Raw genomic sequence first — 25,043 nt, 5'->3', positions numbered from 1 at the left:
GGTCTCGGGGGCTCAGACTGTAAATAAGTTCTTCCTTATGTCCAGTTTGAAACGGTCTTGCAGGCGTTTGTGACCGTTTGACCTTGTCATCCCATGGGGTACTCTGGTGAACAAATATTCCCCCAGATCCTGATGTACACTCCTTATATACTTATAGGCAGCCACCAGGTCCTCCCTGAGACTGCGCTTTTCCAGGCTGAAGAGTCCCATGGCTCTCAGCCTCTCATCATAAGGTCTGTTTTCCTGCCCTCTGATCATGTGTGTGGCTCTCCTCTGCACCCTCTCAAGCTTCTCCACATCCTTTTTGAATTGTGGAGCCCAGAATTGGATACAGTACTTCAGCTGTGGTCTCACCAAGGATGACTACAATGGGAGGATGACATCCTGAGATTTGCCAGAGAAGCATCTATGGATGCAAGCCAGAGTTTTGCTTGCTTTGCCAGTTGCAACATCACATTGGTGGCTCATATTCATCTTGTGGTCAATCATGACCCCCAAGTCCCTTTTGGCCGTGGTGCTAGCAAGCGTAGCACTGCTGAGCCTATAAGCATGCGGCACATTTTTCTTCCCAAGGTGAAGCACCTTGCATTTTTTGGAGTTGAAGGCCATCAGGTTTTCATCTGCCCATTTTCCGAGCCTGTCAAGGTCAGCCTGGATCACCACCATGTCCTCAGGTGTGGCTGCTGATTCAGGAGCAAGCACTTGTTCACTGACAATTGTGCTGGTTTTGGCCACATAGAGGAAGATCTCCAAGTCACTGTGGGGCTTGTTAGACTTTTGAGCTTACTATTATTCTCAAGAAGGTGAGTTACGTACCAGCCTGCTCCTTGCAAACCCTGAGTGATACAGCATTACTATTGGTGAGCACTCAATTCATCTACCAAAGTAAGCTCTTTAGACAGTGAAATAAACCAGACTGTTCAAAGTCAACTATGCTTTTGGAAGGCTTCTGGTGAGATATGGGGAGAGAGGCAGGCATTAAATTGTCAACAGAAGTTAAGATCTATAGGCCAACAGTTATACCATCACTACTTCATGCATATGAGGGCTTGACTACTTACAGTTATCCCACTGAAAAACGTAAGTCACTTCAATCTAAACTGCCTCAAAAGCCCATGCAAAAATTACCAGTGGGAGAAGTTACCACACGCCAAAATCTTAAAAAGGAGGAATTATGCTAGACATAGAGCCAATGACAGCAAAGCTGCTGTTAAGGTAGGTTGGCCACATAGTCCAAAGGCCCAGTCCACCCAAGAAAGCAGTCTATGGTGGAACGTTTACCATGTTTCATTTTCCCAGTGATCAGCTTAAAAGGCACCGAGATCTAACCAAAAAAAAAAATTTAGAATTTCCACTGACACACTGGAGCATGATCCGAGCAACAAAAATAATGGCAAATGCTGATTTACAAGTCTAATTATTCTTGAAACAATTCAGATGTGGCTAGTGGAAGTCAGCTCAAAAGAAACTGAGGGAAGACCCGACTTTAGGGGGCCCTCTAACATTTCTTGCCCTGCATGTGGAAAGCCAGCTCTCGTGAAACCAGACACTATCCTATTTTACAATCCTGAAGACCGTTTTTAGCTTTAGCTAAAAACCGTAACTCAGGTGTGTTAATATTAACTCAAGTGTAGAAATGACTGACAGTGAAGTACTGGAAGCACTGTCAAAGCACTCAGGTAGCCTAGATTTTGTTTTACAAATCTGAATAAAAGAGAGGTACATTGACTATAATGACTACAGGATTAATGAAAATTTCTTTTGACTAGTTTTGCATAGTTTGTTGTGTTTTTATGAACAATATATAATCTAGCAAATTAGTGCACATTTCAATAAACTTATGTTTGCTTTCATCTTAAGCTAAATATTATAGAGCTAGCCCCCTAGAATATTAGAGTAAAGCTTCTAGTTTCTGTTTAACTGGAGAAAAAAAGTGTGTGGTCTTATATGTGATAATGTGTCACACCATCTGCACCCCACTCTTCAAAACCCTAGATCTATCTGCCCATGCTGGCTATGGCCTTCCCAGGACAGCAGGCACCAGGAGAACGTGGAAAAAGGGGGCTAAGTGATAGGTTCAGAATGCTGGATGGACATCCCCACCATGAGGCTTCAAGTGTTTCCTGGAAAATGTACCAGCCTCTGCCCCATGGCTCAGCAGGGCACAGCAGCCACTACAAAATCTAGTAGCTTAATGGGCAACATTGTGAATCAGCAGCAGGGACCTACCTTCCCAAGGGGCCCATACTCCAGACAGTCTGCGACCACTGCTTTGACCTGTGGCCTTTTCTTTCGAGGTACTGCCCCAAGGAAGCCTGATTAAGCAGGTGACACCAGCTGCTAGGGGAAGTTGCTTTAGATTTTCCCAGGAGTGCAGAGAACATGCTACGATGGAAAATATGTAGGAGAATCCAAACAACAATTGTGTACCAGAATGAACACACACTAAAAATCCATCAAAGACCAAAAAAAAATCCAATTACCTGTGGGTGCCCACTTCTCACAAGACAATCAATCCCTCTCTGATCTCCAGGGAACCTGGTTTTCTCCAATTAAAAAAAAAAATAAAAAAAATTCACAAATTCTCTGACAAACCCCCCCAAATTCGTTATTAAAATGAAAATCCCCCTGCAGCACCCGCCAGCCCTGCTGGTGCCCATCACTGCCCCCCAAACAGCCCCCCACCCTACTCATACCCTCCCACCCATAGCCCCTGCCCCCCCAGTTCAGGGGGCCTCCAGCTGCCAGGCCTATGGGGCCAGGGACTCAAGTCTGCAGCTCCCTGCCCCCAACAGCAGGCAGCTGCAGCAGAAGCAGCATGACAGGGCTCCTCCACTGCTGCTGTCTGCTTGGGTAGAGGTGGGGACAGCTCCTGGCTCCCTCCAGCCCTGTCAGAGGGACCCCCAGCTCCCTACAAGCCCCATTTACCTCAGGCTCCAGAAGCAAAGAGTGAGGTTGACAGAGTCTCAGACTCCACCCTTCTCCTCCCCCTCTTCTCTGGGCAGGGCTGGGAGTTTCCTGCCCTGTTTGCAAACAGCTTTTGCAGACTGGAGTTCAACCAGCCTGCAGAGTTGTTTGCAAAAGCAGGGAATCTGCAGGTTTCTCTGCCAAAAGGAAAAATCCATGGTTTTCTCCCTTTTTCCATGGGAAATGGGAAGCCTGGATCCCTGCTGATCTCTCAGTTCTAACTCTCAAAGGGAATTTACAAAACACCTTTCATAGATGAGCCTACAAACTTTACTTCATAGATCTACTGGATGCAAAAAATCACGGACTTAATATTGACACTGGATTTATGACACATTACAACCTGCCTGACATCTAATACCCCAGGTAACCTGCTGCCAGCTGACCACTTGCATTCCTTCATACATTTCCCTCATTTCACCCCCATTTCTACCCATTGTCTTCCTAACTTCCACTCATTTGCATTTTCACAGACACGCTTGTTGTAAATTAGCTTCTTTTCTACTGTGGAGAACATACAACCCCAGCAGTCTCCCTATGCCTGACAAAGGGTGTTTGTGCACGAAAGCTTGCAAAGAACTTTTTTCCAACTATTTAGTTGGTCTAATAAAAGATATATCATATCTACCCAAAGAACCTTGCCTGCGAACATACTACACACATTTCAGCCAGCCCATGCATTCATCCTTTCATTCTCTTTTGGGTTAGGAGAGATTGAGCCTGTCAGGAAGAACCTTTCTGACTTCATGGTGCAGCATTCCTTGGATCTCAAAACCTAAGTTTTATCCATTCACCACTTATCACTGCTGCCTTGTCACATGCCAAAAACTCCCATCCCTTATACAGCTGGCTAAGCCTACAGATTTCCTGCCAAAAACTCTAAATGCCCTATCAGCACACCATGATGAGAAAGGGAGTCGTCACCCAGCAGTTAGAAACTCCCTTCCCTGTAAGCTGCGTCACAGCCTCCTGCTCTTATGAGGTTTGTCGTTTCCTTGGGAACCACTATAGAAACTGATTCCAAACATAGCATCTTCATTCTTAAAAATCTCCAACTCTCCACTTATGAGCTCTGGTCTGTCTCCACTTAGCTAGCCTTTGAAACAAAGCCTGGATGGTACACACATATGTAACTGTGTATACATGTATACTTGAAGCCATGGGCAATCTTCAACAAGAGCCAGGAAGTGTTAACTGCCTCCATTCATCTCAGAGAGGAGTCTGGAAGTCTGATGCTTACTTTTCCTGACAGCTGTTAACAATGTCACTGCTGCTGCTAACATCTAAGCCCTGTCACATGCCAAGAACTCCCACACCCCCTGTACAGTTGGCTAAGCCTAGAGCTTCCTTGCCAATAACTTCTCTAACTGAAAATATTTGATACGTTTTACCATGCTCCACACATTAAACATGTAGTTATAGTAAAGAAACTTTAAAAAGGGGAGACCGCTCTCCCCCCAGTTAATAGTAATACAATAAGAAACTCCATTTTTCAACTGCCTTCTGTGTGCGAGGGCTGTGGAATGCAGCAGGAGGTTGGCTGCAGGATTTAAGCCAAGCTGGCTGTGGAAAAGAGGGGCTTTGGCCTGCAAATCAGGTAGAGCTAAGCTGACCTCTTTCACCCCCTAAGAGGTGTTACCCTTGGTTTTGCAATGCAATGCTTCTTCCCCTCATGCCAGTGGTTCAAGTTAGATTTTGAGCATGCATTATTACTATTGCAAAACTGAACTCTGACCATAGGAAAGCAGCACCTGTGAGGTGTGCAGGTAGTATAGAATCAAGCAATCAACACCCTTCCTCCTCCCCATTTCCCTGAAAAGCCCTCAACAAATCTATTGGTTTTGATTGCTAAAAGGACGAGTGCTGTCTACACTGGTTTGAGTCTAAATGTGGCCTTAGAACAGGGGCAGGCAAAATGTTGCCCACAGGCCATTCTACCTGGCCTGTGGGGCCCCTAAGAAATGTAGAAAATTAATATTTATCTGCCCCTGGCTGCCTGTCATGCAGCCCTTGATGGCTTGCCAAAACTCAGTAAGCAGACCTGCACCCAAAATAAGTGTCTGCCCCTGCCTTAGAAGGTCCCTATGGCCATGTCTATGCTACGAGGCAGCTTTCTTTTTAACAATAATGGTAGCACTGCAGCAGCTGAGCCCATCGTGCAAGTATATTTCTGCTGGCAAGAGTTCTACTGCTAGAACTATGCCAGCTACCTTGAACAACAGCAGCTTCTGCCACCAGAACTGCAGTCACCCCATGGGGTTTGCTTACAGAGCTGTCAGCTCCAGGATGAGATCTTTTAACATCCTGTAGCTAACAGTGCAGCCAGCAAGACTTTGTAATGGAGAGAGGGACTAAGACCATCAGCAGAACAATTCTGGCAACCAAAGGCTAAGAGGACCTCTCTGCAGGAAAATGCTGACCTGTCTGGCTCACAGGCATAAAGGAGAATCCCCTCCCAACATGGACATACTGAATCCCTGCCCGTTCTAGAGCGGCAGTGGGGAGTGTGACAGGTGCCAAAGGCCTGAAACAAACATAGAAGAGTGCTACTCAAATGTAGCAAACCTGTTCATTACCATGGGAAAAGGCAATTCCTGTGGAGAGGGGAGCTTGTCATGAAAAGAGAAATTAAATCCTCAAGAAGTTAAAACTTTGTACTGAACTGTTGGATTACCAGCACAGAAGTGATGAGAGATTTATCTTTTATTACAACTTTTTTGCACAGCAACCCATGAAAATACGCTCAACATTTTTTGAGAAATAAGCTGTCAGATGGACCCAAAGCTGCCTGATGGGCTACATACGCAGGGTAATACAGAACCACAATATTGGCAAAGGGTGGTGTAGGGTCTGGAAAGGGTCCCAGTTGCATCTGCTCTTAGCTGACATCAGTTCTGAAAAGAGAGAGGACTAAACTCCATGAAGCCTAACCTGAGCCAGTCCAGGAGGTTCAGACTGCTCCTCCTACCTGTGCAAGAGCAAGAGCTCTTGCCAGAGTATGAGCAAGAGAAAACCTCTTGCTCATATTCTAATGCAGGAACACAAGCTTGCTGTGCCCTGACAGCAAGTGAATGGACGCTAGGACAAAGGCATTTTGCACAAGGACAGAGATAGCTGTGACCAACCTGCATGACTCTGGACACCACATTCGAGACAATGTCTGAACTAGCCCTCTGTGCAACTTGGACCAGAACTTTATTCTGCTCAACCCCTGGCTGTCTAGGTGGATAGAAAGCCCCAACCCCACTACTGAAAGATAACTGTCATCCAGCAAAAGAGAGCAGTGATACAGAGAAGACAGCACCAAGAGCAGGATGTGGGACAGTTGGGCATGGCCAGTCAGCAGCCAGAGCTAAATCCCAGCGCTTGATATCCAGTCAGCATTGCTGCATGCATGCCCAGCCCACCCCAGCAGTCACATATCTTTACGGAAGGGCAGTCTGCGCCTGTCCTTAATGGCATTCCTCTTCCTCTTCTTACTCAGAAAGCTCTCCAGCTTCCCACTCCTCTTCAGCTCTGCATATTTCTCTGCCAACTCCAATTTCCGTTTCTCAGCTGCAAAAGCAAAGGAATAATTCATGAGGAGTGACAGTTCCTAGCACAAATGTCCAAGGAGCTGCTTCTATCTTGCCCCTCTTATCTTGTACCCTCATGCCAATCCCACTTCTCTTTCCTCTTGGTCTCCAAATCCTTCTGACAGCTCATCTCCCAAGAAGCCCCAGGAACATTCCTCTCCACCTACAGTACTGTTCAGGTCTAGGAACTCACACAAAAGGTGCTGCCTAGTTTTGTACCTCACCCACACTGTAAGGAACAGGTAGTTTTACAGCTATATTCAGATACCCCAGTTGATCTCAGGACACTAGGTGCTGCATCAATCACACACAGTCCCTACCCTGATGAGCTAATAATATACAAGCATTAGCCCCAATCTACTGGTAGGGAACTGAGGCATGTCAAGCCTGTCAGACCTTCGGTGTAGGGTCTGATGTCCCTTTCATTACGCTCCCCCATACCCCATGAATTCTCAGTGAGGCTCAGGCTCTCAAGTGTCTGAGTTACTTTGAAAGGTGAGTCACTTTGGCCAACTCCTGTCTAAAGTGCTCAGCATCATGGGGGTGCTGTTGGGTCCAGCTCTCATTCTGCTCTTCTTGACTCGTCTCTGTAATGGATCTGACAGACCGGCCAGCCTTGCATCTCCTGCACTTGCAGTTCCCATGTTCTTGCATGTGAGAGCTGTTCTTGAAAGCCATTTATTTAACACAATTTTTAGAACCTGTTCATTGATATTCTGGGCATCATCCATTAATAACAAATAGGCAGCAACCATCTATTTCTGGACCCTACAGTTCTGCCCAAACCAGGAACTTACATTTCTTCAAGTAGAAAGGCTTCCTCCCCTGTTGGGCCTGTTCCCTCTGTTGTTTCTTCAGGGCCAGCTCCTTCTCTCTCCGTCTCTGCCGGTCTTTCTGAGCAACTTCCTGCTGCGTCTAGGAAGCAACAGCAGGATATTATAAACTACCAAGGCTGAGCTTGGGCCAAACCTCCTTTCTTCAGTATCACTAGCCACCTCTCAGCCTCACACTTAGGCTGGTCACTCCAGGCACCTGCCTGCTTCAGCATGCTGCCAAGAGCAGTAATTTGATGCTGGTTGCACAAGACACATACTCACCATTCTCTTTAGCAACTGCTTCAGGTTCTCTTGCTGTTCTGCATTTCGGCTTTTCTTCAGCTGCTTCTGAACGATCTATAGGAGACATCAGCAAGCACTGTGAGTCCCAACTCCCCAGGAGGCCCAACTGACAGGACTCTCTAGAAGCTGCAACTTTCAGGCAGGCTTCTTCTACCCACATGTTGGCAAAAGATACAACATCACCTCTTTCTCTCTCTCCTTGATGCTGTTCAAGAAGCTGTACATCTTCTCGAACACTTCTGGGCTGTACTCCCCAGACAGGTCATCAAAGCGTGGATCTCTATGCACCTGCAAGGAATAGCAGAGGTGAGGGCCTCTGAACGCAGCCTACCTCTTCTTCCTAAACTCAGCTTCACCGCATCTCCAGGCTTCTTGGACTCTTAGCCCCTGGCTATTTAACATTTCTGCCAATGACCTAGAAGAAACACATCATAAACCACTACCAGAGTCTGAAGATGAGACAGATCAGAGGAGCTGTAAACAATGAAAAGCAATGTCACTAACACCAACCACTGTAGATTGCCTGGTAAGTTGGATATACACAAAATGGGTTTCAGTATAACCCCATGTAAAGTTGTATACCTAGGAGCAACAGATGCCTGTCATATCTATAAGTCTGTTCTGGAAAATAACAATTTAGACATATGCTTGTGGGTTAAGGCAGACACAGCACTGCTGTGAAAATATGCACAAGAGGGGAGGTTGTGTTATCAGTCTCTAGCTGTGGTACAGCCTTTGGAAGGATACTACAGGCTTCCTGTAACTATCAATTTTTAAATCCAGACTGGAGGCTTTTTGATGGATCTGCTTTAGTTCAACCATGAACTAATTCAGTAAAATACTTTGGCACATGCTGCAGGTGGTCAGACCAGATGATGCCAGTGGACCCACAGGGCCATAAACCTTTGAACTGTAAACAGAGTGGAGCAGTATCACTTCTTCTGCAAGTCCCTTGCAGCACTCAAAGCTCCCAAGCATACATGCCTCTCTGCCTGAACCCCTCTGGATTCCATGAGTTTGTACTCTGACCTCTGTTACCATTCAAGGCTTCATTTCCTTCAATGGCCTCTGTGTTCTGTCCCTGGCAAACACAAGCCACATTTCCTGCACCAGACCCAAAGGCACCAGACCACTAACATTAGAAGAAGGCACTTACCTTTTTTTTAACAGAGACCACCTGTCGCAGAAAGGGAACTGGGTTCTTGGCAGAAAACTCCAGTGGTCTGAGAAAGAAAGAAACATAGGTAAACAGGGGAGATAAAAGTGCAAAAAAGGGAGAAAGCAGGACTAACTAGATCAAACAATCATGTCAGGCGATGACCCCACAGCCCATAAATCTCCAGAGGCATCTGATCACAAACCCTGCACAAATGCAAATCATCCCTATCCAGTGCTTATCCAGTCTCTTCCTGAACACTTCCAAAGAAGGAGATTCCACAACTTCCCTGTGCAGTCGATTCCACTGTCTCACTGTTTGAACAAGGTAGTTTTCCCCCCAATATCCAATCCAAACCTACACTGTGGTTGTTTCAAGTCACTGTTACATATCCTACTCTCTGCAGCAAGGGAGAATAGTTGTTCTCCTTTCTGGAAGCCTTTCAGATATTTGAAGACTGTATTAAGTTGGTGATGGCCTGCTAGCAGCATCTACATAAAGTCAGGCAGGATCACTGCAACTGAATGGAAGTCTTCAAAATTAAGATTCAACAGGAAGCTAGGAGGCTGTTATTTTAAGAAGAAACAAGAGCAGACTGAACTAATCAGGGAGGGCAGGCAGCCTGGAAACAAGTTAGCTGCTAACGAACTTGCTGCCAGCAAACAGTAGGACTGGGAAGATAACCCACACACGGAGTGGAGACAGAGCAGCAAACTGCGCTGAGACAGACAGGGAGGCAGCCCACAAGCAGAGCGCTGCACGCTGCTGAGTTCAGGCCTCATAAGGCAGAGCAGAAGGGTCATCAGGAACAGGAGGAGAAAACCTGCAAGACTGAATGGGACTGCCTGGCTGATTTGAGATGCCCTCAGCTCCACAACCTGCACAGAAGTGGTACCCACTATGGGGATGGAGCTTGGTGGTTCCTCCAGGGAGCTTCTGTTACGTTGAAAGCCAGTGTGGGGAAGAGTTGTGTTACAGCCAGAGGGCTTTCTGACTGCACTGTGGTTTATACTGTTGATGGGTGGCAGAGGTTCCAGTAGTGCTTGAGGGCATGCAGAAGTCCTAAGCCTGCCAGGGACTAGGGGCCCAGCACACTGAGTGGGCTTTGGCACAAGAGCAGGCTCATGGCCTGGCAGAGTCAGGGCCAGGGGCCCAGACAGACAAAACCAGATCAGGCTCATTGCCCAGAGCAGGGCAAGGACAGGGCCAGGAAGCCCAGTGTCTGACAAGGACTGTTACCAGGGCAAAGGGGCTTAGGAATACAATGCCAAAATAGGCTCAGCATCCAGAGCAGGGCAGAGATAGGACCAGTGGGACCCATACAGAGCCAAAGCAGGCTTATCATACTGAACAAGGCAGAGACAGGGCCAGGGGCCCACACAGACAGAGCCCGAGCAGGCTCACTGCCTAGAGCAGGACAAGTACAGGGCCAGAAGGCCCAGTGTCCAAAAAAACCTGACACGAAATTATTGGCCACATCAGGCCGATTTCCAATACAGCCAATTTTCTTTATATTGGTGCTGATCCAATATCGGACTGATGTATTGGTGCACCTCTAATTTACATCAAGGTGTGGCAAACAAGAGCGGAAGGCAGGGTACCTAGAAACAGGGTGAAACAGTAGCTATTTGACTGCTACGGGGCAGCACGGGCACCATGGGGCCCAGTCCTGTTACATTCACCTGATCCCTTCCCTCTAGAGTCATAGAAAATTATGTTTGCAAGGAACCTTAGGTCATCTAGCCCAACCCCCTGCCCAAAGCAGGACCATCTACAACTAGATCACCCCAGCCAAGTCCAGGCCTTAAACACCTCCAAGGATGGAGATTCTACCAGCACTGTAGGTAACTTGTTCCAGTGCTTCACCACCCTTCTAGCGAGCAAGTTTTTCCTAATATCTAATCTTAACCTCCCTTGCCGCAACTTGAGATGATTGTTCCTTGATTTTTCCACGGACTGAGATAGTTTCATCGTTTCTAGGGTCAGAAGGGACCTGAGCAGATCATCTAGTCCGACCCCCTGCCATGGCAGGAAGGCTGAGATGAGGCTGACTGATCTGTAGTTCCCTGGATCCTCCTTCTTCCCTTTCTTGAAGATGGGCACTATGTTTGCCCTTTTCCATTTGTCTGGGACCTCCCCCTATTGCCAGGTGGTTTCAAAGATAATGGTCAGTGGCTCTGCAATCACATCAGCCAACTACCTCAGCACCCTTGGATGCACTGCATCTGGCCCCATGGACTCATACATGTGCAGCTTTTCTAAATAGTCCCTAACCTGTTCTTTCACCACTAAGGGCTGCTTACCTTCTCCCTAAACTGTGAGGCCCAGTGCAGTAGTCTGGGAGCTGACTTTGTCTGTGAAGAATAAATACTGATACCCATTTATGCACTGATGTAAATGGGACTGTAAATGTTTTGGGGCAGCGACTGGGCCTAGTTGTGAACTTGTGCAGGGTACTGCATGAGGTCTTTGGGTGCTGCCAGAAAACAAATACCACCTGCAGAGTGATTAGGAACAAATCTCTCAACGTTATGGTAATTCTGACAATATGTAAATCTAGACTGCGTGTTTCCTACAAACATATATTCTACTCCAAAGAGGAATTACAATAGTTCAGGGCACAGCATGAGTCAGACTAAATTATCATGATTGTCCCTTTTGGCCTCATAATCCATGAATGTTTCTCAGGGCATCCTCACATGGTACAGTCAGCCCTGGACTCTTACCAAGGTTTTAGCCTTGAACATTTTTACTGTTCATGCAGACAAATCACCAAGCCAGCTTTCAAAACTGTATGTGGCCTAAGCTAAATAACCTTGTCTTAAGGTTACAACCAGGGTTCCCCGTAAATTGGGCCAGATCTACTTTGCACTGAGAATGATTTAACCTGCAGTCAAGTGCTGACAGTCTTCCAATAGCTTTTCACAGTCCCTCCTGAATGACATACAAGCTTTCTTTGGAAAGAATCCTAGAACACCTCTCCACAAAGAGCCATGAGATGCTTCCCCCCATGGTAGTGCAGAAGTGAAAGAACAGTAACTTGAGTATAACTGCACGAGGGATGCTCCTACCCAGCGTCCCTAATCAGCCTTGGTGCTGATCACCTAAGTTAGCTGAACAGTGTAGAGATAGCCACACTGTTATCCTGGCTACCATACATTGGGTCTTTGACCTGTGAACAGGAACAGAAGTTGTTAAAACCACCTCCAGGAGTTCTTCTTTCAGGCTAGCTAGAAGGTGCAATTAAGCTCCTTTAGGGAACAAGACAGTGGGAGACCTGAAAAGCTAATTCCCAAGGGCAAATGGCAAACTGAGTAAGACCCAACCATGTTGTTTCAGGGCTCTCCCTGAGACTGATTACAAATGCAGCAACCAAGAGATTACTTGGAAGCTGTGCATGTCAGAGGTGGGAAAGCCCATGAGAAGTGGAAGCAGTCATGAAACATGCTCAGAGGAGCAGAAGCACATAAAGAGCTCCTTGGACACTGAAGTGATTGCATGGCCAGGCCTGGAAATAGCAAGCAAGGAAACTTCCTCCTGCTTGCTCCTACTGCATTCAGAGAAATGGGACTGTGTGCGCATTCAGAGTCAATAAGCCTAATTAGACCACAGAAATGCCTGACTGCTGTCATCAATTTCTCTTCCTATTGAGAACAACCTGGCTAGATCCAAATAACAGGCAATCACTCTGGTAACAGGGGCAACAATATATTTAAAAATTTAAAAAAAGGAAGGCAATTGCAACAGTCAGCCTGCAGAAAGACCAGATACAGCACAGCAGGGAGGTCAGTCATGTGCACTTCTATTCACCATCAGTGGCTTTCACAGGGCAAGATAACTCCTTCAGGGATGTTCTCTGGGGCTTTGACAAATTTTAAAACTGGACAGGACAAAGTCCTGGAGCTTCTATAGCTCTCTTGAATGACTGAGTATTAAGTTATTCCACACTGTTCCAACATATTCCCTTGCTTCACTTCAGCCTATTAGTTAAAACATGCTTTTATGCACCCCATTAAAAAATCCTCCCTCTCCTTGGTGTTTTAATCCATCATGCAATATTCATCTGTTCTCAGTCCAATTATATTCAGTATCCATAAAATGTGTAGGGAAAAACGCAAATGAGCACAGGTAAAGCTTGGAGAGGAGATACAAACTGTTGGAAAGGCAAATAGTAAGGACAGATCAGATCTACAGATCCATATGGACCAACTGGGGAGTTGGGTAACACATTTAATACAGTCAAGGAAATGTACTAAAATGCAGATCATACAAAAATCGGGTGCCTATTATGGAGAGCAATGACTGCAAAGGACTTGGGGGTCACAAAAGGAACCAACTGCATGCATACTCCCAGTGTAATTTGGCGGCCAAGAGAACTTAGACCCATTGATGGAGGAAAGAAACACAACAGAAACAGGAAAGGGTGGTATGACTACCATATTCAGCACTAGCAAGATTCCTGCCAGATAGCTTGTCCTGTGCTGGGTGTCCACAGCTCAAACAGGAAGGTGACAAAATGAAAAGGGTTCACAAGAGAGTTACCTGGATCATCTGAGGCCTGTAGAATCTGCCTTACAGCAGCTACACTAAACTAAATACATAGAGTTCCTTTACAATCTGCAGACAACCCTGAACATGTCCAATACTGAATATTTAGCAAAAGCTGAACAATGTCCAGTGGTTGGAAGATAAATTTGACTAGAACTAAAGCATCTAAAAAAAAGATGAGGATAATTAATCACTGTAATAATGTATCTAGGGATGTACATCCTTCACAGGCAGTGTTTAAGTCAACACTGAATCTCTCTCTCAAAATAATGTCTTATCTGAAATCGTAGGCTTATATATGATGCATGAATCACTGGGTGAAGCAGTCTGTGCTATGTTGACAGTGGGATTAGATGGTCATTAGTGGTTCCTTCTGGTCTTACAACTGATAAAAGGCTTTTGGCCCCTTGGCCTTAGTCAATCAGATATTTACTCACAGACGCAGCTATTATGCTCTGTTTATAAACAAGTTCCTCCAGATGCTCCATTTCTGTCCCAGGAATTCCCATCTTTCTGGTAAGAAGGTGATGCAAGCTGAACCTGTAATTCTGGTCACACCAGAGCTTCAAACAACTTTTGCCTCCCAGAACCTCACTTGCTTTCTGTGCCCAAGTCTGAAAGCCATACAATTTTTGCTGCATTATAGACTCAGGCCTGATAGTCCTCTGCAGATTTTCTGACTGTTACTACTTCCCAGAAATTTGGAATTAATTCCTCCATGATGTTCCTTAGCTGTATTTTCCCAAACTCAATTTCACATTGTTATTTGTTTTTTGATCACACAGCTAATTACTGTTTCTTCATAATTTCTCTCTGTGACAGTATCTACACTTCCCCACCTCCCAGTCAGTATCGGGGTGAACCCAGGATTTGGCAAAAGGGAGGTGCAGAAGCAGCCACCCATACTGCAGGGGAGGCTGCACCTTACACTTAGCCTCCTTTCCCACAAACCACACTTAAGGAGCCTCTGGGGACTTTTTTTTTTAAACAAAACACAAAGCAGGTAAGAATCCCTTCCCCTTTCCCTCTGTGTTCAAAAGGCACATTTCCTCCCCTTCCCCCTCACTGTTGCTCTCCTTGCTATCTAGATGAAGCTTCAGAGCTGCTCCTACCTGCCCCATACAGGCTGTGTGGGGGACTGAGCTCTGCTAGGAACAGTGATGGGGTAGCAGCCACAGGCAGAGGTGTTCCCCTTTCCCATGCCTGCTCCAGGGGAAATAAGCAGGGTGGGGGAGCCCACTACACCACTGATCGCCTGTTCCCAGCTGAGCCCAGCCCACAGTCTGAAAGGGGGGGGGTGTAACTGTAACAGTGCACATTCTCTGGAACCGCCCCTAGTCCATATTAATTGACAAATGACATAACTATTGTTTACTTTCTTCCCAGATGTTTGTAAATATGACTGGACATAACTCCAGTGCTGCAAGATCCTCCCAAGAAGCCATCCTCAGCTCTGTACCACCTTTTGTTTACAGTTCTTCTGCCTGTTTTCTATCCATGAAGGCCACAATTAAGTTTGAGAAATTGCATCCACTGCTTTCCTGAAATTCAAATATAAAATATCTATCCCACTTAACAGTGTAACTAACAAGTCACTTCAATTCCACTTGGCTGTAGTTCACAGGGGAACAAATCAAAGAAAGCAAAAGGCAGGACCCTAGAGCTACTGAAAACACAGGATGCAAACAATAGGGTTGTAGGAAGAACCATACAACCCTATTGTTTGCATCAGCTCCAGAGACAGCTCCAACAGCACCAGCCAGGATGCTTGTAGGTACACAAGCAAGACAGCCAAGGGAGAAAAAATATCTTTTTCCTGTCTGGCATAGAGCACCAGCACTATCCCCATCGGATTGTTACCCCAGCACTTCCTGAAGATCTCCTGCCCTTCTCTCTAATAAGCCTAGCCTCTAGTGAGCCTTTCAAACCCTGCGCAGTGCACTGTTCTTAGTCAGTGCTGAGCAGATACGCAATGAATAAGTGTGTCAACCTTGGCTTTGTAAAGCATCAGTGACACAGGCATAGTTCTGGGGCATTTCAATTAGAGTCCTTTTGAGCAGCTTCTTTTTCAAAACACAAATGTAGGAAAAGTACTTGTTCACATCATGCCTTGCATTTGAAGGTTTGTCCATCATCCCAGAAAAATCCTTGTGCACATTAGGGCTTTTGTAATGAAACTTTTTTTTGAAATTTTGAGTGGATTTTAAGTGTTAAAAATAACTACAGCTAAAATAACTCATAACAATAGAAGAAGAGATGTCTTGTGAAGCTACTGCCTCCTTTGTAAAGCTTCCAATGAAGAAAGCAAACAAAAGGACAGTGTATTGTCCTCATTATCCTTTCAAGGGACAAGAGAAATGCTTTCAGCCTGGGTTTTAGAAAAGATTAGAATGCCAGAGAAACAGAGACAGAGGAAGTCTATTCAAATCACCCTGAATATAGCACTATGTGGACTGAAAACTGGTTTAACTGCCAGGAAAAAAGGGTAATGATGTATATGTCAACATGCCCAACTGGAGGGAGATGGAGAAATGCAGTAGTCTGCAGTAGGCCATTTTAGGATAACATGTCCATCAATATTCACATCAATGGCACTTCTGGAACACTTGCAATCAAAAGGACTTGTGAACACCAGCAAAAATAAATCAGATAAAAGAGTAATCAGATAAAAGAGCCCACACACTTGTGATAAACAAAGAGTATTACAAAGAAATGCATGGAAAACACAACCAAAGAGAGCTAGCAGGAAAAGATTATTGGAACCTGCATTACATCTACCTGGGCAAGGAGGGACACCCCACTTTGAGTACATCCTTAAGAGATACTGACAAACTGGAGGGAGTTCAGAAAACAAGAAATACAGAGGGCCAACGTTTAGACTGAGAGAATGACCTACAATCCAGTTCAGAAGACACACAGGATAACTGTACACAAGTTGATTAAAACACCTTTCACTAGAACAGAAGCAGAGGAGTTGCAACATGAAAGCAAGAAATGAGGAAAGAATAAGCTTCCAAAGGAAGCACCAGCTATGAACTCGATCACTTGACAAACTCCATTGCCTATGGGTAGTTTAGGAACTGAAAGTCATGGATATAGAAAGCTCTAGAGAAGAACTGAATCATTCCCAGAGGTGATGAGATAAAGGATTACTTTTCTATGGCATGTGAGACAGGCCTGAGGCCCCTTTTCTGGCAAAGAAAACTTCAAGTGGCTCTCATTATGGTCTTACTGGATCCCTGACAGTGCACAAACACCCTCCTTGCTGCGAAAGACCTTAAGAATGCCTTTACCCCTGCTTGCTCTGCTGCTGCTTTGTCTTCACTTTGGTATGGTTTGGTGCCTTCTTCCCACAAGTCATCTGTTGATATGCTTTGGTTCCAACCCTGTTCCGCAGCTGCAGCAATTCCTCAAAAGACAGAGAGGAGAGATCTAGAGAAAAAAAGCAAGGACAACTGCATTCAGACTCACCAGCTGGACACATTCACACTGCTACACAAATCCAGCCTGCTGTGCTGGAATTCACTCAGTGTGCCATGAGTGCAGACGTAGTTACAGCATCTCTGCTCACAAAAACATTTCCACCCACTACAAGCACAAGGGTAGCCATCACCTCAGCTAGTCCAGGGTTTCTCTTTCATAAACAGCTAATTACCAGTGCAGACTCTGCACTGGGAGGGAATGGAAGAGACCCTTGTCTCCGTGTCTCTTTCCTGGATCAAAAGTAGGCAGAGAAAACTGTTCTAAAGTCCTTATTAGGTCACTGAAGCACATGAGAAGTGTTGGGACTTTACCCATGGACTCCTACCTATTGAGGCATAACCACTCAATCCTGACTCCTTCCATGCCCTAGTCCTTCTTGCTCTGGGCTGCTCTCAGTTCATTTCTTATTTTGCTCTGGAGTCTCCTTTATTTTGCTCTGAAGTCTCCTTTACATAAAAAAAAAATCAAGAGATTGCTCAGAAGGGTGTGCTACTCACTGCCAGAACAGAATAGTCCCCTCCTAACCACTAGGGCTTCTCTTAGTCTGTGTTTAAACATCCCCAGTGATGGAACCTCTGTAATATTCCAGAGGGTAGGCTCCTGCATTAAGAAGTTGTTTACTCCTGAAATTCACCTCTAATTTTTGCTTTCTCAAAAGTAACATAACCTGAAATCTAACATATTTTTAAAAAATCTAGTTTCAGATCATACCCCAGCAGGGTTGATTTGATCAAATTGTCTTAAATCAAAATTTAAATCACAGGTCAGGAGACCTGGATTTAATCACTGTTTTCTACAAAAACCACATTCTTGTTGTCTGATATAAACTTCATTAAACTGTTCCCAAATGAGGTCTCTTTTATGGCCTGGCTAGCCTGCTGCCATGATAGGTTTTCCCTCCTACCATACCATTCCTACACTAGATCTCAAATCAATGGAGAAGCTATACTCTGAAACTTATCCCTCAAGGCTTCTGAAATATTCTGCTCAAAATGTTGCTTTTTTGTTTCTACTGCCCATCCCTCCTTGAATTTATTGTTAGACTCCTCTTTCTTGCCCAGATCTACTCCAACCCCAACACTCATTTAACTTCCTGAAACTTTGCACTTTTAGACAGGGGTAAGGGCTTGACTCTGTGTACACATAATTTGCAGAAAGATGATAGGGCTGATGGGTAGGTAATCAGATTTCTTATCTCTCATCTCCATATACTGCTGTTAACAAGGATATTATCTATGGAGATATAAATTCACAGTTTGAGAACTAAAACTAAGCATCACAGAGATGCTCAATGGGATCTTCTAGACTAACCACTAAATCCTACTGGGTAGAGCTGTTTTCTTTAATCTTTACTAATCTATAGAGGAGCCTCTGGGAACCCCATAAGATTGGGCTCCTAATATAGTCCACGGCCTGTTGTGACCTATTTATAAAACTTTTTTGAAGAAGTTACATGAGTAGATTGTCTCAAATAGCATATAAATTAGAAATTATAATCCCTATCCCTATTCCATGATGAAATTATAATTCCTATTCCACCTACCCAAAGAACCTTGCCTGCTTACATCCTTACACGAACACGGCCAGAACCATAACCCAGATAACCCTTTTACTACCTTTATTGTTTACCTTTGGACCATCTCCAGCTTTTCTACCTCATTCTTCTGAAACCACTGCTAAAACCTGGATATTTCAGCTGAGACCTAACCAGTGTCCGATACAGTAGGACTAGGATCTCCTGTGTCTTAAATACAATGCTTATGTTACCCCAATCCAAAACTTAGTTTGGGTTTTCTGCAACAGCATTGTACTGCTGACTCATTGACAGTTTAGGATTCATCATGATTCCTTGGCAGATCCTCCTTTCTAGGCAATTCACTATTCAGCATGTATATTCTCATTCACTCTTACCTTTGAGCCCCTTTTTCAAACTGATACCTAAGTATCCAGATACTACTGGTTTTATCTTACTTTCCAGTGTTGACATGTACTCCCAGGCTGGATACTCCTCTCAACAGTATCTTGGTACAAGTCTCCAAATTCACAAGATTTGCTTGCTACACTCTGACTCCTTTTAATTTGAATTATTAACCTCCACCACTCTCTTCACCCTTCTCCTCTCATACTCTGTGTTTTTCTTATTTAGATTATAATCTTGAAAGCACTACACCGTGTTATGGCACCACAGAAAAATCAATAAATGAGACACCGACTTAAGCCTTTTCAAACCTCTTTATGGCCTTTCTATCATTGATGCCCTTCTCAAATGATTTTCATTCTCAGCTAGATATTTAAGATGAGGAAACCAAAACTGAATGTGCTACCGCACATGAGAGTGGCTATAATTCTATATAGTGTCATAAATTTCATCTTAGCTTCTGTGCACTCAGGCACCACATTGGCTTTCTGCTACCTCATAACTATCCATCATCCAGATCTTCTCTTTCACCAGTAACCTTAGTGCCTTTCAAATCTTAATACACCAGCAGTCTACCCCTCCCCCTCTACCACCAGAGAAAAGTTTCAGTATTTTCTGTACTCAGATTTAGTTTGGGGAAGGCTAGGTGGAAGACTGGAATTTAAGCTGGGATGCAGGAGATTTGCAGCTGTCCTGATCTTTAGAAGCTGTGCCATTAGCTGTTTACCAGCACTGCTAAATCTCTAAGCCTCATGACTTTCCAGGCTTTTTTCTTACAGGAACATCTGTGTTTCAAGCTCTTTTTCCCTAGATATATTAGCTGCCTTCCCCCAACCTGAGTCTCACTGTATTTTGGCCAAACTTCAAACCTCTTTAAAGCTATTTGTACCAGCTGTTGACTCTCGCTATCTTTGCATCAGCTTCTAGTTCAATGCAGTCTGAATTTTGTTAATAGGCTCTCTACTCCCCCATGAAGATGTTTTGTAAGACCCAAAATGAGACCTTCCAGAACTCATTAGACACTTTCCTCAACTCAATATGTTACTATTTACAATTAAGCTTTACTTGAAGTAAATCAGGCAATTTTAAATCCATGTGACAGTGCCATACCCTAGCCAATGTCAATTAGTTTTTCTGCAATTCCATGAGGGCTCATTATTCACACAGGAATCCTGCATCTATGCATTCAAACAGACACTTGGAAACATGACAGTCACCCAGCTGCAAATTTAAGCAGCTGCTTTAGAGAATTTGGTCATGAATCAAATGCTTTGCAAGTCTCAGATATTACATCTGTACCATTTCCACTACCCAATAACTCAGTTAGCTTAAAAAAAATGAGAGCGCGCACTTTGGCATCATTTGTTCTCTATAAATAAATCTCCATTCAGATTTTTTGCTGACAGCTCTATTATGCACTGGATTAGAGGCTTCAAAGGCATTGCATGGATGAGACCAAATTCCATTTTTAATTGTTGCTTGGGGTACAAATTTAGGACGATGTCACACTCAATTTAGACATAACTCTCACTGATGTTAATGGAAAGCTTGTCCAGACATTAGGAGTAGGATTTGGCCTTTATGACAGAAGTACACCTAATTATCTAGTTATTACTCATTCAGGACTTACTTGCATATCTGTCACCATTCAGTAAAAATACGTTAATCTTGAGCACTGTCATGACTGCTCTGTTCTCTACCATCTGCCCTAATCCCTTTTTTCCTGTCTTTATTTTTCTATGATTTCTATGAAGACATGATGCTGAGAAATAAAGGACTTCACAGGCTCATCCAGTCTAACCCTCCGATCAAGGCAGGATCATCTCTCCCCTAATAAATATTAGTCTAATAAAGGGGTGGGCAATTATTTCGGCTGGAGGGCCGCTTAGCAAGTTCTGGTGAGTTGTCAAGGGCCGCAAGGGTAGATATGACCCTTTACAGGTGCCCTGCCCCTGGTTGCCATCTTGGCACCAGAAGTGTCAGTGCAGGGGGGTGGTATATGTGTGGATGGGTTATGCAGGGGGGAGGAAGTCCTCAGTCCCTGGAGCTGCACATGGTGCACAACTAGAGCCCCATAGCATACAGCTCCCTGCACTCTCTGGTCCAGGCCCTGGAGGCCCCCCCCGGACCCACAGTGCTTCCACCCAAATCCCCGGCTGCACGCAGTGGCAGTGTGCAGGGCCAGCCTGACCCAGCCCCATAGTGTGCAGCTCCTGTGCTTCTGCAGCATGCAGGAACAGCTCAGTTTGGCCACCTGGGAGCTGTGTGCTCCCAGACCCCTTTTTCCCAGCAGGAGTCCCTAGCCCCAGCAGGTGGGGTCCTCACCTGAATTCCCAGGCTCGTAGGCAGGGAAGCTGGGAACAGCCTTGGGGTGACCTAGCAGAAGCTCTGCTAGGTAGAAGCTTCTTGTCTCTAAGACCTGCAAGCTTGGAGCTGGCCGTGGGTCAGGCTAGGCTGGGGTGAGAGGGGTTTGCTTAGCAACCAGAGCATACCTCCTGCATGGAGGCCCAGGCTTGCAGAGGGGCAGCCCAGGGCCAGGGCTTACAGAGGGGCCCTGCAAACCAGGTGGAATTGCTTGGTGGGCTGGATCCGGCCTACAAGCCATATTTTCCCTGCCCTGGTCTAATATGCACTTAAGACATCATCTAATTCTGTAACAATATACAACCCCATGTCATGGGCTTTGTACCCATCCATCTCTCCACCCCACCTTCTATAATAAGTAGTACAACAGTTAATACTGACATTTGTAACCATTTCATTAGGATTAACACCCCAATCAAGTCAACTGAGGAAGGATAGGCCAAACAGCTTGCATGTGTCAGTTATTGTTTCAGGCCACCTCTAATCTCAAGGAGACTGGACTGCATCCATTTATTCTTGATTCTAATTTGGAAAGTGATCTCCACAACAAGCAGGCATTTTTTAACATGAAAATTTGATTTTTTTTCTTTGTTTTTTTATATAAATCAAACATGCCATACAACCACAACTACATCTTGTGGGCTGCCTGTCTGACTTCATTACATGCACAAGACACTACATGTTGTCCATGAAGTACAGACTACTTTCTCTTATTTATTCTATTATTTTACCTAAGGATGCAATACAGTTGGCAAAACTGTTTTTCCCTTTTGAAGGCTAGACTGCTTTTACACGTACCAGTTCAACCATTTGAGATGTTTCCTGATCATTAACTCAATTCAACTGGATTGTAGAAGTCCCACCCACTGTTCCCTGTTTTTGAAAAACTGACAGCTTCAAGCTTTTTTCATGGGGAAATTAGGGGGAATTTTCTGGGGTCTTTATTCTCTATGTTTCCCTCTACATAAAGAAACACAAAACCACATATCCATCCCAAAATTAACTCATGAGGTGTGGTAACTCTAGTGAAGAAGCATGAGTATAAGGATGCTCACACATTGCACATGACGATTGAGATGTTCATTAGATTAGCTCCAACCCATCTTCTCTGGCCAATGAAGCAAAGTTTTTCCAAAAAGATTCTTCAAGGGTTTGTCAGTGTTGGGTGACTAGTATAACAAGATTTCTCATGCTACCCCTAGGCTCTCAAGTTGTTGCCTAGGCCACTGAGATTTGTTTCCAAAAACAGTCTAAGTGCTTGCTCATTCTACAGATATAATCTAGGTATGTTTAATCTATAATCATATCTATATTTATATATGTACATGTATTTATAATTTATGTAGACGGTATGGCACATTATAACCTGCCTGTTATCTGATAGCCTCAGGTAACCTCTCCATATTACCAACTACATTCTATCACCAGGTCAGGGCAACATCCCCCCTTTTTCTCCCCCTGCCTACCCGTCTCACACCTACTGTCTCCTATCATCTCTGATCTTCCCTGCCTCACATTCAGGGGTTTTCATTATAATTGTGTTTGTCTAAGGTAATTGGGTAAATATGGTATCTTTTATTAGACCAAATAAATAGTTGGGAAAAAAATTTCTTTGCAAGCTTTCAGGTACAAACACCTTTCATCAGGCAGGAGTGCCTGCAGTTGTTTTGTGCTCTTCCTGGATCAGATAGAGCATATTTAATAGATTTCATAGATTTTTAGGGTCAAAAGGGACCTCAGTAGATTGAGTCCAACCCCCTGCCCTGGGCAGGAAAGAGAGATGGGGTCAGATGACCCCAGCTAGGTGTTTGTTGAGTCTCCTCTTAAAGACCTCCAAGGTAGGGGAGAGAACCACCTCCCTTGAAAGCCCATTCCAGACTCTCATAACTGTTACTGTAAAGAAGTTCTTCCTAATGTTTAGTCTAAATCTGCTCTCTGTCACTTTGTGGCTGTTGTTTCTACTAACCCCAAGGGGCGCCTCAGTAAACAGAGCATCTCCTATACCAAGGGCGGGCAATTATTTTGGGTGGAGGGCCGCTTACTGAGTTTTGGCAAGCCATCGAGGGCCACATGACAGGCGGCTGAGGCAGATAAACATGAATTTTCTAAACTTGTTAGGGGCCCCGCAGGCCAGATAGAATGGCCTGGCAGGCCAAATTTTGCCCACCCCTGTCCTATACCTTGCTGCCCCCCCCAATGAATGTGTAGATGGCCACCAGATCCCCTCTCAGTCTTCTCTTACAGAAGCTGAAGAGATCCAGGTCCTTCACCTCTTCTCGTAGGACCTTACCTGCAGGCCCCTAACCATGAGTAGCCCTCCTCTGGACCCTCTCAAGATTATACACATCCCTCTTGAAATGCAGCACCCAAAACTGGATGCAGTACTCCTGCTGTGACCTCATCAATGCCATAGAGGAGAAGTATCACCTCCTTAGACCTGTTTGTGATGCACCTGGTTTAATGCATGATAGAGCATGGTTAGCTCTATTGATCACTTTGTCACGTTGTTGACTCATGTTCATCTTTGAGTCAGCTATAATTCCAAGATCCCTTTCTGCTGCCTTGGCCCACATTTTCATTTTCACAGATCTGCATTTTGCATATTAGTGTAAGCTATTTTACCCAGGAGAGTGCACAACCAGCAGATGCTAGCTCTGCCTGAAGAAGGGTGTTTGTGCCTGAAAGCTTGCAAAGAACAGTTTTTCCAAGTATTTAGTTTGTCTAATAAAAGATATCACATTTACCCAAAGAACTCTGTCTGCCTGTGCCCATTCTACAGAGTTTTACCAAGTTTATAATCAGGCTGTCTGGTGGCTGACTCCATGTACAATGCAAATGTGTGGTTCCAAATCTAGTGGACTACAGTGGTTCTAAATCAGATACACTGACCCATTCAGGGAGGAGACCTGTAATTTGCTTGTTAGGACCCCAGCAAGAAGCTTCTCCAGTAGGTGTGATGGATCACCTAACTACTCTTATTTCCAGGTGTCCATGCTAGAGGGGGGCTTAAAGCACAATGCACCATGTGGAAACACTCACATCCTTTATACCTAGCACCATGCATCAGAGAGGAGTCATGAGCCATGTTAACTCAGAAGTCAGGCAGAAGGCAGCGTGGAGGCCCACCCAGAGGCTAACTAAAGCAGAGATACAGATACAGAAGCTTTTGTAAGTAGCGGCTCCTAAATTACTGCTCAAGAAAGCTGATGCATCTCCAATTTAGTCAGTCACAAGAATGCAAGTGCCCTAAGGGGTTGCAGCAGCCCGTCTCCCACAAGGCAGCAACAGGCTCCCGACTCACTCCTCGTCCCCACTTGGATCCCTCGTTATTAACCTGCGGCCGTCGCTAACTCCCACCCCGTTTTCTTTTTGCTGGCATGTCTCGAGCAGCCTCAGTTTTCTCTTGGCGGCTTCAACCCACGTCCTTTCCAAGGCACGACCCGGCGGCCCAGCTCCCAGGGCGGACGAGGCAGACACGCACCAGGGCGCTGCAGCCCTCGCCCCCCGGCGCGCAGCCCAGGCTGCCGCTCCGGCCCCTGCTCCCCGGGTTTCCCGCCCTTTACCTCCGCCCGCCTCACTGCTCTCGCCGCCGCCCAGGGCCGCCGCTGCCCGCGGCCGCCCCATTCCGCCGCCGCCTGGAGGCTGAGCGCAGCGGGGCAGACACGAGGCAGCCGCCGCCCGCGCGCACCGCACGGCCCCGCGCGCTGAGCAGGCCCCGGCCCGTCTCCCAGCGACCGCCACGCCGACAGGGTCACAGAGGTGGCGAATGTGGGGGAGGGGAGAACAAAGCGACCAGAGACCATGCGCACCCCGGCAACGTCATGCGTAGGTGGGAGGAAGCGCATGCGCAACCTTAAGCACGGGGGAGGAAGGGGTGCGTGCGCAGCTAGAGCTGATGCATGCGCGCTGTGGAG

The 25,043-nt window shown here is 45.5% G+C and overlaps 2 protein-coding genes across 2 annotated transcripts in view; both read right to left on the bottom strand.

Annotated features, from left to right (window-relative positions):
- PPP2R5D (protein phosphatase 2 regulatory subunit B'delta) overlaps window positions 1–25,043 on the bottom strand; it is a 1,176,261-nt gene that overhangs the window by 1,012,518 nt on the left and 138,700 nt on the right. The window lies entirely within an intron of this gene.
- On the bottom strand, window positions 5,653–24,932 carry RRP36 (ribosomal RNA processing 36). Its single transcript, XM_019549017.1, has 7 exons — window positions 24,693–24,932; window positions 16,658–16,796; window positions 8,817–8,883; window positions 7,844–7,948; window positions 7,640–7,714; window positions 7,340–7,457; window positions 5,653–6,522 (listed from the first exon to the last, which is right to left on the bottom strand). The coding sequence occupies exons 1-7, from the start codon at window positions 24,751–24,753 to the stop codon at window positions 6,383–6,385; spliced, it is 705 nt and encodes a 234-aa protein (XP_019404562.1). The 5' UTR covers window positions 24,754–24,932; the 3' UTR covers window positions 5,653–6,382.

The sequence above is a fragment of the Crocodylus porosus genome, unplaced genomic scaffold, assembly GCF_001723895.1.
Source record: "Crocodylus porosus isolate Cpor-Errol unplaced genomic scaffold, CroPor_comp1, whole genome shotgun sequence".
In the NCBI taxonomy this organism is placed as follows: Eukaryota; Metazoa; Chordata; order Crocodylia; family Crocodylidae; genus Crocodylus; species Crocodylus porosus.
The sequence above is the reverse complement of the archived record's forward strand: the minus strand, read 5'-3'. Positions and strand labels throughout refer to the sequence as shown.

Coding starts and splice junctions, on each gene's coding strand:
- RRP36 (XM_019549017.1), bottom strand. CDS start 24,753: ATGGGGCGGCCGCGGGCAGCGGCGGCCCTGGGCGGCGGCGAGAGCAGT. Junction 8,884..16,657: donor CAGCAGCAGAGCAAGCAGGG/GTAAAGGCATTC, acceptor TTTCTTTCTCAG/ACCACTGGAGTTTTCTGCCA. Junction 7,458..7,639: donor AGCAGTTGCTAAAGAGAATG/GTGAGTATGTGT, acceptor GTTGCTTCCTAG/ACGCAGCAGGAAGTTGCTCA.